General features: G+C 47.1%; 1 protein-coding gene across 6 annotated transcripts in view; it reads left to right on the forward strand.

The window, feature by feature from the left end:
- LOC115193521 (adhesion G protein-coupled receptor B3) overlaps positions 1-12,228 on the forward strand; it is a 140,398-nt gene extending 128,170 nt beyond the window's left edge. For 4 of the 6 annotated variants that reach the window (XM_029752222.1, XM_029752224.1, XM_029752223.1 and 1 more), the window contains 4 exons: positions 1,989-2,785; positions 4,227-4,262; positions 5,234-5,338; positions 10,888-12,228. In XM_029752222.1, coding sequence (XP_029608082.1) covers positions 1,989-2,785; positions 4,227-4,262; positions 5,234-5,338; positions 10,888-11,076 — 1,127 coding nt within the window. In that variant the 3' untranslated portion in view covers positions 11,077-12,228. The remainder of the gene's footprint in view (positions 1-1,988; positions 2,786-4,226; positions 4,263-5,233; positions 5,339-10,887) is intronic. The other 2 variants (XM_029752225.1, XM_029752226.1) reach the window with 1 other exon arrangement.
- Positions 12,229-12,662: the final 434 nt, after the last annotated feature.

Here is a 12,662-nt window from a genome sequence, read left to right on the forward strand (position 1 = left end):
TTTGTTTTTACATATATTCATGAAAAGGAAATGCAACAATGGTTTGAAATCAGAATGATTTAAAATAAGCATCAATGAGAAATAAACAGATCATACTGAACAGACTGACATTAGTTCTCAGTATGGTGCATTCATTCCCCACTAACTCCTGTCTGTCAGTATGGTGCATTCATTCCCCACTAACTCCTGTCTGTCAGTATGGTGCATTCATTCCCCACTAACTCCTGTCTGTCAGTATGGTGCATTCATTCCCCACTAACTCCTGTCTGTCAGTATGGTGCATTCATTCCCCACTAACTCCTGTCTGTCAGTATGGTGCATTCATTCCCCACTAACTCCTGTCTGTCAGCATGGTGCATTCATTCCCCACTAACTCCTGTCTGTCAGTATGGTGCATTCATTCCACACTAACTCCTGTCTGTCAGTATGGTGCATTCATTCCCCACTAACTCCCCTGTCTGTCAGTATGGTGCATTCATTCCCCACTAACTCCCCTGTCTGTCAGTATGGTGCATTCATTCCCCAATAACTCCCCTGTCTGTCAGTATGGTGCATTCATTCCCCACTAACTCCTGTCTGTCAGTATGGTGCATTCATTCCCCACTAACTCCTGTCTGTCAGTATGGTGCATTCATTCCCCACTAACTCCTGTCTGTCAGTATGGTGCATTCATTCCCCACTAACTCCTGTCCGTCAGTATGGTGCATTCATTCCCCACTAACTCCTGTCTGTCAGTATGGTGCATTCATTCCCCACTAACTCCTGTCTGTCAGTATGGTGCATTCATTCCCCACTAACTCCCCTGTCTGTCAGTATGGTGCATTCATTCCCCACTAACTCCTGTCTGTCAGTATGGTGCATTCATTCCCCACTAACTCCTGTCCGTCAGTATGGTGCATTCATTCCACACTAACTCCTGTCTGTCAGTATGGTGCATTCATTCCCCACTAACTCCTGTCCGTCAGTATGGTGCATTCATTCCCCACTAACTCCTGTCCGTCAGTATGGTGCATTCATTCCACACTAACTCCTGTCTGTCAGTATGGTGCATTCATTCCCCACTAACTCCTGTCTGTCAGTATGGTGCATTCATTCCCCACTAACTCCCCTGTCTGTCAGTATGGTGCATTCATTCCCCACTAACTCCTGTCTGTCAGTATGGTGCATTCATTCCCCACTAACTCCTGTCTCTCCAGTATGGTGCATTCATTCCCCACTAACTCCTGTCTGTCAGTATGGTGCATTCATTCCACACTAACTCCTGTCTGTCAGTATGGTGCATTCATTCCCCACTAACTCCCCTGTCTGTCAGTATGGTGCATTCATTCCCCACTAACACCCCTGTCTGTCAGTATGGTGCATTCATTCCCCACTAACCACCCTGTCTGTCAGTATGGTGCATTCATTCCCCACTAACTCCTGTCTGTCAGTATGGTGCATTCATTCCCCACTAACTCCTGTCTGTCAGTATGGTGCATTCATTCCCCACTAACTCCCCTGTCTGTCAGTATGGTGCATTCATTCCCCACTAACCATCCTGTCTGTCAGTATGGTGCATTCATTCCCCACTAACTCCTGTCTCTCCAGTATGGTGCATTCATTCCCCACTAACTCCCCTGTCTCTCCAGTATGGTGCATTCATTCCACTAACCACCATGTCTGTCAGTATGGTGCATTCATTCCCCACTAACTCCCCTGTCTCTCCAGTATGGTGCATTCATTCCACTAACCACCATGTCTGTCAGTATGGTGCATTCATTCCCCACTAACTCCCCTGTCTCTCCAGTATGGTGCATTCATTCCACTAACCACCATGTCTGTCAGTATGGTGCATTCATTCCCCACTAACTCCCCTGTCTCTCCAGTATGGTGCATTCATTCCACTAACCACCATGTCTGTCAGTATGGTGCATTCATTCCCCACTAACTCCCCATGTCTGTCAGTATGGTGCATTCATTCCACTAACTCTTTTCTCTCCTCTCCACAGCTCTCCACAAAGACATGGGCTCTTGCCGCGCGGCGACCATCACCGGCACCCTATCCCGCATCTCTCTGAATGACGAGGAGGATGAGAAGGGTCCCGAGGGGCTCAACTACTCCACCTTACCCGGCAACATCATCTCCAAGGTGATGATCCAGCAGCCCGGCATGCACATGGGCCCCATGGGCGACATGGGTGAGGGCTGCCTGGGCGACAGCGTGTCCGACATGCGCCGCACCGTCTACCTGTGCACCGATGATGCTCTCCGTCAGTCCGACCAGGATATGGGCGGGCACGGCGGGATGGGCAGTGGCCACGACATGGGCAGCATGGGCGGTATGGGTGGTATGGGCGTACATTCACCCCAAGGCCAGATGATGGAGACAGACTACATCGTGATGCCACGGGCTTCGGCGGCAGCAGCAGGATCTGGGAACTGTAACACACTTCCCACTCTCCTGAAGGACGATAGCTCCACCAAGATGAACATGGGCCTGGGCATGGGCATGGGAGATACGCTGCCCCACGATAGGATGATGCAACACTACAAGATGGCACCGGACTTCAACATGAGCCCAACGGGGATGGGTGGGATTGGGGTCATGGAGCACATGAACATGGGGGTGAACATGGATCAGAACCTGCAGCAGCAGTACGGGTCAGGAGGAGGACAGGAACACATGCAGCAGAACCTGCCCTTTGAACCCCGAACCGCTGTCAAGAACTTCCTGGCTGAGATGGAAGAGGCTGGAGGGCTGTCGAGGAGCGAGACGGGATCCACCATATCCATGAGCTCCTTAGAGGTAAGCTGGAGTGGAGAAGACTGTTGAAGTGTTGGTTTGACCTTAGAGGCAGGCTGGAGTGGAGAAGACTGTTGAAGTGTTGGTTTGACCTTAGAGACAGGCTGGAGTGGAGAAGACTGTTGAAGTGTTGGTTTGACCTTAGAGGCAGGCTGGAGAGGAGAAGACTGTTGAAGTGTTGGTTTAACCTTAGAGGCAGGCTGGAGTGGAGAAAACTGTTGAAGTGTTGGTTTAACCTTAGAGGCAGGCTGGAGTGGAGAAGACTGTTGAAGTGTTGGTTTAACCTTAGAGGCAGGCTGGAGTGGAGAAAACTGTTGAAGTGTTGGTTTGACCTTAGAGGCAGGCTGGAGAGGAGAAGACTGTTGAAGTGTTGGTTTAACCTTAGAGGCAGGCTGGAGTGGAGAAAACTGTTGAAGTGTTGGTTTGACCTTAGAGGCAGGCTGGAGTGGAGAAGACTGTTGAAGTGTTGGTTTAACCTTAGAGGCAGGCTGGAGTGGAGAAGACTGTTGAAGTGTTGGTTTAACCTTAGAGGCAGGCTGGAGTGGAGAAGACCGTTGAAGTGTTGGTTTAACCTTAGAGGCAGGCTGGAGTGGAGAAGACCGTTGAAGTGTTGGTTTAACCTTAGAGGCAGGCTGGAGTGGAGAAAACTGTTGAAGTGTTGGTTTAACCTTAGAGGCAGGCTGGAGTGGAGAAGACTGTTGAAGTGTTGGTTTAACCTTAGAGGCAGGCTGGAGTGGAGAAGACTGTTGAAGTGTTGGTTTAACCTTAGAGGCAGGCTGGAGTGGAGAAAACTGTTGAAGTGTTGGTTTAACCTTAGAGGCAGGCTGGAGTGGAGAAGACTGTTGAAGTGTTGGTTTGACCTTAGAGGCAGGCTGGAGAGGAGAAGACTGTTGAAGTGTTGGTTTAACCTTAGAGGCAGGCTGGAGTGGAGAAAACTGTTGAAGTGTTGGTTTAACCTTAGAGGCAGGCTGGAGTGGAGAAGACTGTTGAAGTGTTGGTTTAACCTTAGAGGCAGGCTGGAGTGGAGAAAACTGTTGAAGTGTTGGTTTGACCTTAGAGGCAGGCTGGAGAGGAGAAGACTGTTGAAGTGTTGGTTTAACCTTAGAGGCAGGCTGGAGTGGAGAAGACTGTTGAAGTGTTGGTTTAACCTTAGAGGCAGGCTGGAGTGGAGAAGACTTTTGAAGTGTTGGTTTAAGTAAATAAAGGTTTTGTTTGTTGTTATGTTCCAGTGAGAAATTGTGGCATAGGTAAATACAGAATTAATTTGTAGCTGTGTTCGATTGTCACGTTGTTGCCATAAAATTAAATGGCCTTATTTTGTCATGGTTAGAATGTTATTTAGTGTTCATAAATATAATTATAATTTCTATAGTATTCAGAAGTTAATGACCCCTCATGTTAACAGACTGTCTAATTATCTGCAATATGTTTGTTTTGTCTTTAGAGAAGAAAATCGCGCTACCAAGATCTGGACTTTGAAGTAAGTAAACTTACTGGTTGTCAAAGTGCATGCTTCAGGCTTTTGTTGTTACACTGAGCATTTGGGTTTGCCCTACCCTTTAATTTACTACTGTTGTTACACTGAGCATTTGTGTTTGCCCTACCCTTTAATTTACTACTGTTGTTACACTGAGCATTTGTGTTTGCCCTACCCTTTAATTTACTACTGTTGTTACACTGAGCATTTGTGTTTGCCCTACCCTTTAATTTACTACTGTTGTTACACTGAGCATTTGTGTTTGCCCTACCCTTTAATTTACTACTGTTGTTACACTGAGCATTTGTGTTTGCCCTACCCTTTAATTTACTACTGTTGTTACACTGAGCATTTGTGTTTGCCCTACCCTTTAATTTTACTACTACCTTGTGTAGCACAAGCTTATTGGAGTAACATGGTTTTGACACAAAACAGATGTATTGATGTGTGGCGTAGTTAAAGTAAAAGCAACGCTGTCAATCTAAACCCGTGCAGGGCAGCCAGCAAATCTCACCTGCTCTCATGTTGTTCCCCCTCCATCTCCTACATACATCCGTTGACTATGAGTTGATTTGAAAACTGTTACGCTTTATAAAGTCACATGCACATTTCACACCTAACTTTTCCACTTTTTCTATGGAAAATATGACATTGGCTGACAGCTCAAGACACAAATGTATCATACCATGTTTGTGGGTTTATTCCATTTCTCCATCAAATTTTCTGCATAAATGCGAAAGGTAGATTTGATAATAAAATTGGCCATAAATTATATGTAATTACTCAACTGGCTTACATTATATGCAAAAAATCCTTAAAAGACATTGTCCCATTAGGCTTGCCGTAGTACCAGGGGCAGATGAAATGCCATTCAGAAAGGTGAACGGGTTGGAGAGGATAATACATTGCATTATAATCTCCATCCTATTATTGGCTTTGATTTCCAAACCAAAACCAACCCCTTGCCATTGCAGAAAGTCATGCACACCAGGAAAAGACACATGGAGCTGTTCCAAGAACTGAATCAGAAATTTCAAACCCTGGATCGATTTCAAGACATACCAAATATGGGCAGCATGGTGAGTAATAATACCACGAACAGGAAATCAGCAGTAACAGGAAATGGCGAAGGGCAGAGGGAGATGATTGGTCAGCGGTCGTCTGTTGTTGACCAATTACAGAGCTGGAGAAGATCCAGGTGGGGTGATTGGTCGAAGCTGGTGGTTGTCGACCAATTAGAGTAGAAAACAAGATAATGTCAGGATAGATAGTATTTTTTAGATGTCCATCCGCTCAGCAGCACACATAGTGAGCCATTGAGCAAATGAACAGATCCAGTGACATGGCCCTATACCTAACAGGCCTGCCAGCTGCTACTGGTGAGGGGTCCAGTGACATGGCCCTATACCTAACAGGCCTGCCAGCTGCTACTGGTGAGGGGTCCAGTGACATGGCCCTATACCTAACAGGCCTGCCAGCTGCTACTGGTGAGGGGGTCCAGTGACATGGCCCTATACATAACAGGCCTGCCAGCTGCTACTGGTGAGGGGTCCAGTGACATGGCCCTATACCTAACAGGCCTGCCAGCTGCTACTGGTGAGGGGGTCCAGTGACATGGTCCTATACCTAACAGGCCTTAGCCAGCTGCTACTGGTGAGGGGTCCAGTGACATGGCCCTATACCTAACAGGCCTGCCAGCTGCTACTGGTGAGGGGTCCAGTGACATGGCCCTATACCTAACAGGCCTGCCAGCTGCTACTGGTGAGGGGTCCAGTGACATGGCCCTATACCTAACAGGCCTGCCAGCTGCTACTGGTGAGGGGTCCAGTGACATGGCCCTATACCTAACAGGCCTGCCAGCTGCTACTGGTGAGGGGTCCAGTGACATGGCCCTATACCTAACAGGCCTGCCAGCTGCTACTGGTGAGGGGTCCAGTGACATGGCCCTATACCTAACAGGCCTGCCAGTTGCTACTGGTGAGGGGTCCAGTGACATGGCCCTATACCTAACAGGCCTGCCAGCTGCTACTGGTGAGGGGGTCCAGTGACATGGCCCTATACCTAACAGGCCTGCCAGCTGCTACTGGTGAGGGGGTCCAGTGACATGGCCCTATACCTAACAGGCCTGCCAGCTGCTACTGGTGAGGGGTCCAGTGACATGGCCCTATACCTAACAGACCTGCCAGCTGCTACTGGTGAGGGGTCCAGTGACATGGTCCTATACCTAACAAGCCTGCCAGCTGCTACTGGTGAGGGGGTCCAGTGACATGGCCCTATACATAACAGGCCTGCCAGCTGCTACTGGTGAGGGGTCCAGTGACATGGCCCTATACCTAACAGGCCTGCCAGCTGCTACTGGTGAGGGGTCCAGTGACATGGTCCTATACCTAGCTGGCCTGCCAGCTGCTACTGGTGAGGGGTCCAGTGACATGGCCCTATACCTAACAGGCCTGCCAGCTGCTACTGGTGAGGGGTCCAGTGACATGGCCCTATACCTAACAGGCCTGCCAGCTGCTACTGGTGAGGGGTCCAGTGACATGGTCCTATACCTAACAGGCCTGCCAGCTGCTACTGGTGAGGGGGTCCAGTGACATGGCCCTATACCTAGCTGGCCTGCCAGCTGCTACTGGTGAGGGGGGGGGGGACTAGTCTCTAGTTGAGAGACTCTGTCTGAGAGAGGGTAGGCATTATCTCATTTAGGCAGTCTGCAGATTCACTGGCTCTTTCTCAGTTAATCTTTCCACATTTCCTTGTATCCTATCTCCTCGCCTCCTTCTCAACCATATTGAAGGAGAAGGTTCAAGGTCTCTCCACTCGGACAAGGATGCAAGGAATTGAGAAAAGGATCCTGCTTGGCATTCTTTACCACCACCAGGCAAATTGGGGGGGGTGGAAAGGTTAAGACTATGTATCATAGATGTATTGAAAAGAGCCACTGTGAGATGGTTGTCTGTCGTGGTAGTCCATCTGAATTAGAGTGCATCCATTCAAATTCAGATGTGTATCAGTCAAGACACCGGACATGGGGAGTCAGGGTTGATCACTTCTGAGTGAATGCTTTCTGCATTGCTTTCTGCACTGTATCCTGGGAATAGTATACAGACAGAAATTGGCCTGTTGTCCAAAACACACTCAGGCCTATTGTTGTGTGAGAATAGTGTCAGCTCTGCGGCATGCAAGTAGGCAGGCAGGCAGTTAGCCCCTCGGCCTGCCATGTCATGTAATCCTCTCTCTCTTCTCTCACATTTCAATCAGCACAGTGTAAATCTCTGCTTGTTGCTTAGTAACCACCACAAGGACATTTATATAGAAAACTACATCCCTTTGTTTTTCTTTTTTTTCTGGAATAAATGTAATGCAGTGCTGGCTGGGCTGGCTGAATAAATGTACTGCAGTGCTGGCTGGGCTGGCTGAACAAATGTACTGCAGTGCTGGCTGGGCTGGCTGAATAAATGTAATGCAGTGCTGGCTGGGCTGGCTGAATAAATGTACTGCAGTGCTGGCTTGGCTGGCTGAATAAATGTACTGCAGTGCTGGCTGGGCTGGCTGAATAAATGTACTGCAGTGCTGGCTTGGCTGGCTGAATAAATGTACTGCAGTGCTGGCTTGGCTGGCTGAATAAATGTACTGCAGTGCTGGCTGGGCTGGCTGAACAAATGTACTGCAGTGCTGGCTGGGCTGGCTGAATAAATCTACTGCAGTGCTGGCTGGGCTGGCTGAATAAATGTACTGCAGTGCTGGCTGGGCTGGCTAAACAAATGTACTGCAGTGCTGGCTGGGCTTGCTGAACAAATGTACTGCAGTGCTGGCTGGGCTGGCCGAATAAATGTAATGCAGTGCTGGCTGGGCTGGCTGAATAAATGTAATGCAGTGCTGGCTGGGCTGGCCGAATAAATGTAATGCAGTGCTGGCTGGGCTGGCCGAATAAATGTAATGCAGTGCTGGCTGGGCTTGCTGAACAAATGTACTGCAGTGCTGGCTGGGCTGGCCGAATAAATGTACTGCAGTGCTGGCTGGGCTGGCTGAATAAATGTAATGCAGTGCTGGCTGGGCTGGCTGAATAAATGTACTGCAGTGCTGGCTGGGCTGGCTGAATAAATGTACTGCAGTGCTGGCTGGGCTGGCCGAATAAATGTACTGCAGTGCTGGCTGGGCTGGCCGAATAAATGTAATGCAGGGCTGGCTGGACTGGCTGATTAAATGTACTGCAGTGCTGACTGGACTGGCTGAACAAATGTATTGCAGTGCTGGCTGGGCTGGCCGAATAAATGTAATGCAGTGCTGGCTGGACTGGCTGATTAAATGTACTGCAGTGCTGGCTGGGCTGGCTGATTAAATGTACGGCAGTGCTGGCTGGGCTGGCTGATTAAATGTACTGCAGTGCTGGCTGGGCTGGCTGATTAAATGTACTGCAGTGCTGGCTGGGCTAGCTGATTAAATGTACGGCAGTGCTGGCTGGGCTGGCTGATTAAATGTACTGCAGTGCTGGCTGGGCTGGCTGATTAAATGTACTGCAGTGCTGGCTGGGCTAGCTGATTAAATGTACTGCAGTGCTGGCTAGGCTGGCTGATTAAATGTACTGCAGTGCTGGCTTGGCTGGCTGAATAAATGTACTGCAGTGCTGGCTGGGCTGGCTGAATAAATGTACTGCAGTGCTGGCTGGGCTGGCTGAACAAATGTACTGCAGTGCTGGCTGGGCTGGCTGAATAAATGTAATGCAGTGCTGGCTGGGCTGGCTGAATAAATGTACTGCAGTGCTGGCTTGGCTGGCTGAATAAATGTACTGCAGTGCTGGCTGGGCTGGCTGAATAAATGTACTGCAGTGCTGGCTTGGCTGGCTGAATAAATGTACTGCAGTGCTGGCTTGGCTGGCTGAATAAATGTACTGCAGTGCTGGCTGGGCTGGCTGAACAAATGTACTGCAGTGCTGGCTGGGCTGGCTGAATAAATCTACTGCAGTGCTGGCTGGGCTGGCTGAATAAATGTACTGCAGTGCTGGCTGGGCTGGCTAAACAAATGTACTGCAGTGCTGGCTGGGCTTGCTGAACAAATGTACTGCAGTGCTGGCTGGGCTGGCCGAATAAATGTAATGCAGTGCTGGCTGGGCTGGCTGAATAAATGTAATGCAGTGCTGGCTGGGCTGGCCGAATAAATGTAATGCAGTGCTGGCTGGGCTGGCCGAATAAATGTAATGCAGTGCTGGCTGGGCTTGCTGAACAAATGTACTGCAGTGCTGGCTGGGCTGGCCGAATAAATGTACTGCAGTGCTGGCTGGGCTGGCTGAATAAATGTAATGCAGTGCTGGCTGGGCTGGCTGAATAAATGTACTGCAGTGCTGGCTGGGCTGGCTGAATAAATGTACTGCAGTGCTGGCTGGGCTGGCCGAATAAATGTACTGCAGTGCTGGCTGGGCTGGCCGAATAAATGTAATGCAGGGCTGGCTGGACTGGCTGATTAAATGTACTGCAGTGCTGACTGGACTGGCTGAACAAATGTATTGCAGTGCTGGCTGGGCTGGCCGAATAAATGTAATGCAGTGCTGGCTGGACTGGCTGATTAAATGTACTGCAGTGCTGGCTGGGCTGGCTGATTAAATGTACGGCAGTGCTGGCTGGGCTGGCTGATTAAATGTACTGCAGTGCTGGCTGGGCTGGCTGATTAAATGTACTGCAGTGCTGGCTGGGCTAGCTGATTAAATGTACTGCAGTGCTGGCTAGGCTGGCTGATTAAATGTACTGCAGTGCTGGCTGGGCTGGCTGATTAAATGTACTGCAGTGCTGGCTGGGCTGGCTGAATAGCTGGCAGGCTCCAGAGCTACAGACAACATTAGTGACCATTGTGTATTCCCTGACTGCATAGTAACGGCTCCGATAGCTCGCTGCCCTATTTGCCTCCCTGCTAGTCTCTTTGTGAGTGTCAGTGAGAGTACATCCAGATTATGGGAACAGAACGGCACACAGTCAGACACAGTGGAAGCTCGTCCTCTAGTCCCTCTTCACCGTTATTCAGCTAGAAGGGAAAGCACTATTCATTTGAACTCTTCCATGATACAGCCTAACCATATTATTCACATTTGAGATACTTATCATTACCTTTTGTTACTTACACTTCTCATGGAACCATTACACCATTAATATGCTCTACCAGAACATTAGTTGAGGTGATCAATGCAAGAGGCAGTACAGCATGATTCAGTCTCTGCATAATCCATGGTTTGGCTACACTTTATAATAACTTTCATGGATAATCCATTATAACTTTCATATTAATGTTTATAAATGTTTTAAAGTGATGAAATTCAAATGTATTTCTAAACAGTTTATTCATGCTTATTCATTAAAGTTATTATTAACCAATGTTACCCAATGTTTAAGAGAAAGAAGAACCGTGAACTGTAACCAGTGACAGTGAGGCATGCTCCCTTCTAAGTAATAACCCTCACATATCCCTGTATATATATATCCCTGACCCTATCCTATATATTACATATAAAGTACATATGGTATAACATATAGGAACAATTTATAGTGAACCATGTTTAGTGACTGTAAGGCATGCTACCTGCTATGTCCTGCTATGTCCCTGTCCATATCTGCTGCTAACCTGTCCCTGTCCCTGTCCTCCCAAGGACAAGGCCATGGCCAACAAGAACCCCTGGGAGAGCTACAACCCAGCCTGTGAGTACCAGAACTACGCCAGTATGAATGCACTAGACCCTGACCCCAAGGACTCTCTGGAGATGACCGCAGCAGAGTGGGAGAAGTGTGTCAATCTCCCCTTAGACGTCCAGGAAGGAGACTTCCAGACAGAGGTCTGATCTGATTTGATCTAAACAAACCAGGAAATGAGTCCAAAATGGCACCCTATTCCCAATGAAGTGCACTACTTATGACCAGGTCCTATAGGCCTCTTTTTCACCAGTACCCATAGGGCTCTTTTGAACAGGACTCATAGGGCTCTGCTCAAAAATAGTGCACTATATAGGGAATAGGGTGACATTTTGGATGCACTCCAGGAAGGAGACTTCCAGGAAGTGAAAACCAGGAAGAGGATAACCAGGAGAAAAATGATATCCAGGACATGGAGGAAAGGGGAAAGGATGTATTTTGCACTGAAAAAATGGACAGACTGTCCTAACAGCCTTGGCCTAGTACATATCTGGATTCTAAAGGAGTATGACAAGGACATGATGTGCCAATACCATTTAAGAGGAAAACACAGAGGACAGGAGGAAAAAATACAACAAAAAAATACAACAAAAATCATCAGTGTTACTTTTTGTATTCTCACTAGTGTACTTAGTGCAGCGGGCCAGCCAGGTGGGTGTACAATATTTACCATCATGTGTTTCAGAGTACCCATGGTAAGAAGAATTGGTTTCAAAAAGGTGAAAATCTTTCTAGATGAATAAACCTCAAAAGCTAAATGAAGACATTATACCATGTCGATCCCAGCTTCGTTGGATCCAGTTTTAGATTTCACAAAACTGGACCCTGGAAGCACAATGTATATATTTATGCAGGTTTTTAAAAAGTTTATAACAAGTCTGTTTGGCCATTACTATACTTTTTACTTTATAATATAAAAAATATATATGAGCGAGAGTGGCAGGCAAAGAGGATTTTTCTGTCATATAAAAATGAATGTTTGTCAAAGCTACATTCTTCATTGCTTTAAATGCAATAAAGGTAATACTCACTTTTTTATGAATAATATATTTCACAAACTTTAATACTGCAGAATCTTGCTTGAAGACTCTCGGCTAAAACTCTCTCATCTGCAGCCCTGTATAAAATATTTAAAAATGAAAAATGTTGTATGGTGTAAATAAACTTTTGTCTACATATGTTTTACTTGTGCCAATTTATTTTAATGAGAAAAAAATGCCAACTTGATCAAGCGTTATAGCGTTATAAAATGTTAACATTTGAACAAGGAATGTAAATAAAAGAGGAAATATGTTCGTACAGCTTCAGAGAACGTGTCAAGTCTATCTGGTGGTCATGCCTTTGTCAGATGTATTGCTCTTTAAACCAACAGGTTCTCCTCAGAAGCCCCGTTTATACCTTGTGCTAACATGCGTCCTTTGTTCTGATCTTTTCCAAATTCTGATTGTGCCCAAATTTTTTGACAGGTGAAGACATTTAAAAGACGTATTGTGATCTAATTGTGATCAGATCTTCCTGACCAATTCCAGAGGTAGTCGGGGTGCATTGTGTCTCGATATCTTACAAGTGTAGACAGATCTAAAGTCATTGACAGGTGGCATGATTGACTTATGGCACAATATGTCTTAAAATAAATGCATGTATCTTATTTTGAAAAATATTTGTGAAATAATGTACATACAAGTATACTTGTTTACATTGCAGACACTGTGGATGGATCAGGGACATTTAATAC

Source organism: Salmo trutta, chromosome 5, assembly GCF_901001165.1.
Source record: "Salmo trutta chromosome 5, fSalTru1.1, whole genome shotgun sequence".
NCBI classification, from domain to species: domain Eukaryota; kingdom Metazoa; phylum Chordata; class Actinopteri; order Salmoniformes; family Salmonidae; genus Salmo; species Salmo trutta.